Source organism: Mauremys mutica, chromosome 5, assembly GCF_020497125.1.
Source record: "Mauremys mutica isolate MM-2020 ecotype Southern chromosome 5, ASM2049712v1, whole genome shotgun sequence".
NCBI classification, from domain to species: Eukaryota; Metazoa; Chordata; order Testudines; family Geoemydidae; genus Mauremys; species Mauremys mutica.
In genome coordinates this window covers 130,721,751-130,723,124 of record NC_059076.1, presented here as the reverse complement: position 1 = coordinate 130,723,124, position 1,374 = coordinate 130,721,751, and the positions used below count along the sequence as shown (strand labels likewise).

Genomic DNA, 1,374 nt, shown 5'->3' with positions numbered 1-1,374 from the left:
CACAATGTCACCATCATGGGGGTCTACTCCGATGGGGAGGCCAGCCATTCAGGATCACTGCTATGTCTGAGAAGGGCAAGGTGCCTTGAAGGAAGTGACATTTGAAGAGTGACTATATGGAGAGGGGTAAAATTAAGGTTCATGCCTAGACATGGGCAGCACAGCCCAAGGGAATAACTAGGGGAGATATGGCAGATATGCTAAGATACATGAATGATCTGCAGAGAGTTCTGTGTACATTAACATGGAATCTTGGAAATACAAAACATAACTCAAAGAAAAGAGGAGCAGGAAATAAACCAGATATGAACATTTCATAACTCTATTGAAAGTAAAGGCCAGTAAATTTACATGCAAGCTCCCCTTGTTGTTCTGGCTTTGTCCTGCCCTACACTGAGGCGTGTAGGTGGCTCTGGGTCTGCAAAGGGAATGGACGTTTACACAGAGATGCTGCTTTGCATATTTCCTCCCAAGTGACAGTTCCCAGCTGTTCAGAGCAGATATAAATGTGCCACCTTCACACTTTGTGCTTCTGAGCTCGGTGTTTGTCACTCTAGGCGTATCAAGATGAGCTCCCAGACTCAGCTACTCTGGCTCCTTGTGCTCTGCATTCAGGGTCAGAACAACAACAGGGGAAATTCGTTTAAAATAAAGTTATAATATTTTACTAAACTGCAAATGCTCAGAATTTCCTTTTCAATCAAGCATTCCCAATGGCATTTACAATGTTATTGAAGGAGGGATACAAGATAGTCACTTAAAAATGCAGCTTTGTAGTTAGTTAATAATTAGGAAGTTTGAGTAATTTTATACCCTTTTTCTTTTAAATGTTTTTCTCCCATACAGACTCCAGCGGGCAGATTGTGCTGACTCAGACTCCAGAATCCCTGGCAGTGTCTCCAGGAGACAGAGTCACCATCAACTGCAAAGCCAGTTCCAGTGTTAGCTACATGGCCTGGTACCAACAGAAATCAGGACAAGCTCCTAAGCTTCTTATCTATTATGCTTCCACCCGTCCCTCTGGGATCCCAGACCGGTTCAGTGGCAGTGGGTCTGGCACAGACTTCACTTTTACAATCAGCAGAGTTGAAGCGGATGATGCTGGCGATTATTACTGCCAGCAGTATACCAGTTCCCTTCTCACACAGTGATACAGACCAGCACAAAAACCTCTCTGCTCTGTTTAGTTTCAGACTCTCACTCACAGTATTTCAGCTGCTTCCTGTGCAGTTTCCTGGTGTTGGTGCTTCTACTGCCCTGCTCTGGGACGCCGGGGTGTGTCAGACTTGCGTCCCCTCCCTCTTCACTCCAAATTTCTAGTCCTTTCAGGTGCTCCCTCCCACCACGTGGTTCAGCACACTTTACTCGGCAATT

The 1,374-nt window shown here is 45.4% G+C and overlaps 1 gene segment (V, D, J or C); it reads left to right on the top strand.

The window, feature by feature from the left end:
* Positions 1-552: 552 nt before the first annotated feature.
* On the top strand, positions 553-1,151 carry LOC123371118. The segment is given in 2 exon segments: positions 553-616; positions 847-1,151. Coding segments are annotated over 2 exon segments (354 nt in total).
* The last annotated feature ends 223 nt before the right edge of the window (positions 1,152-1,374 follow it).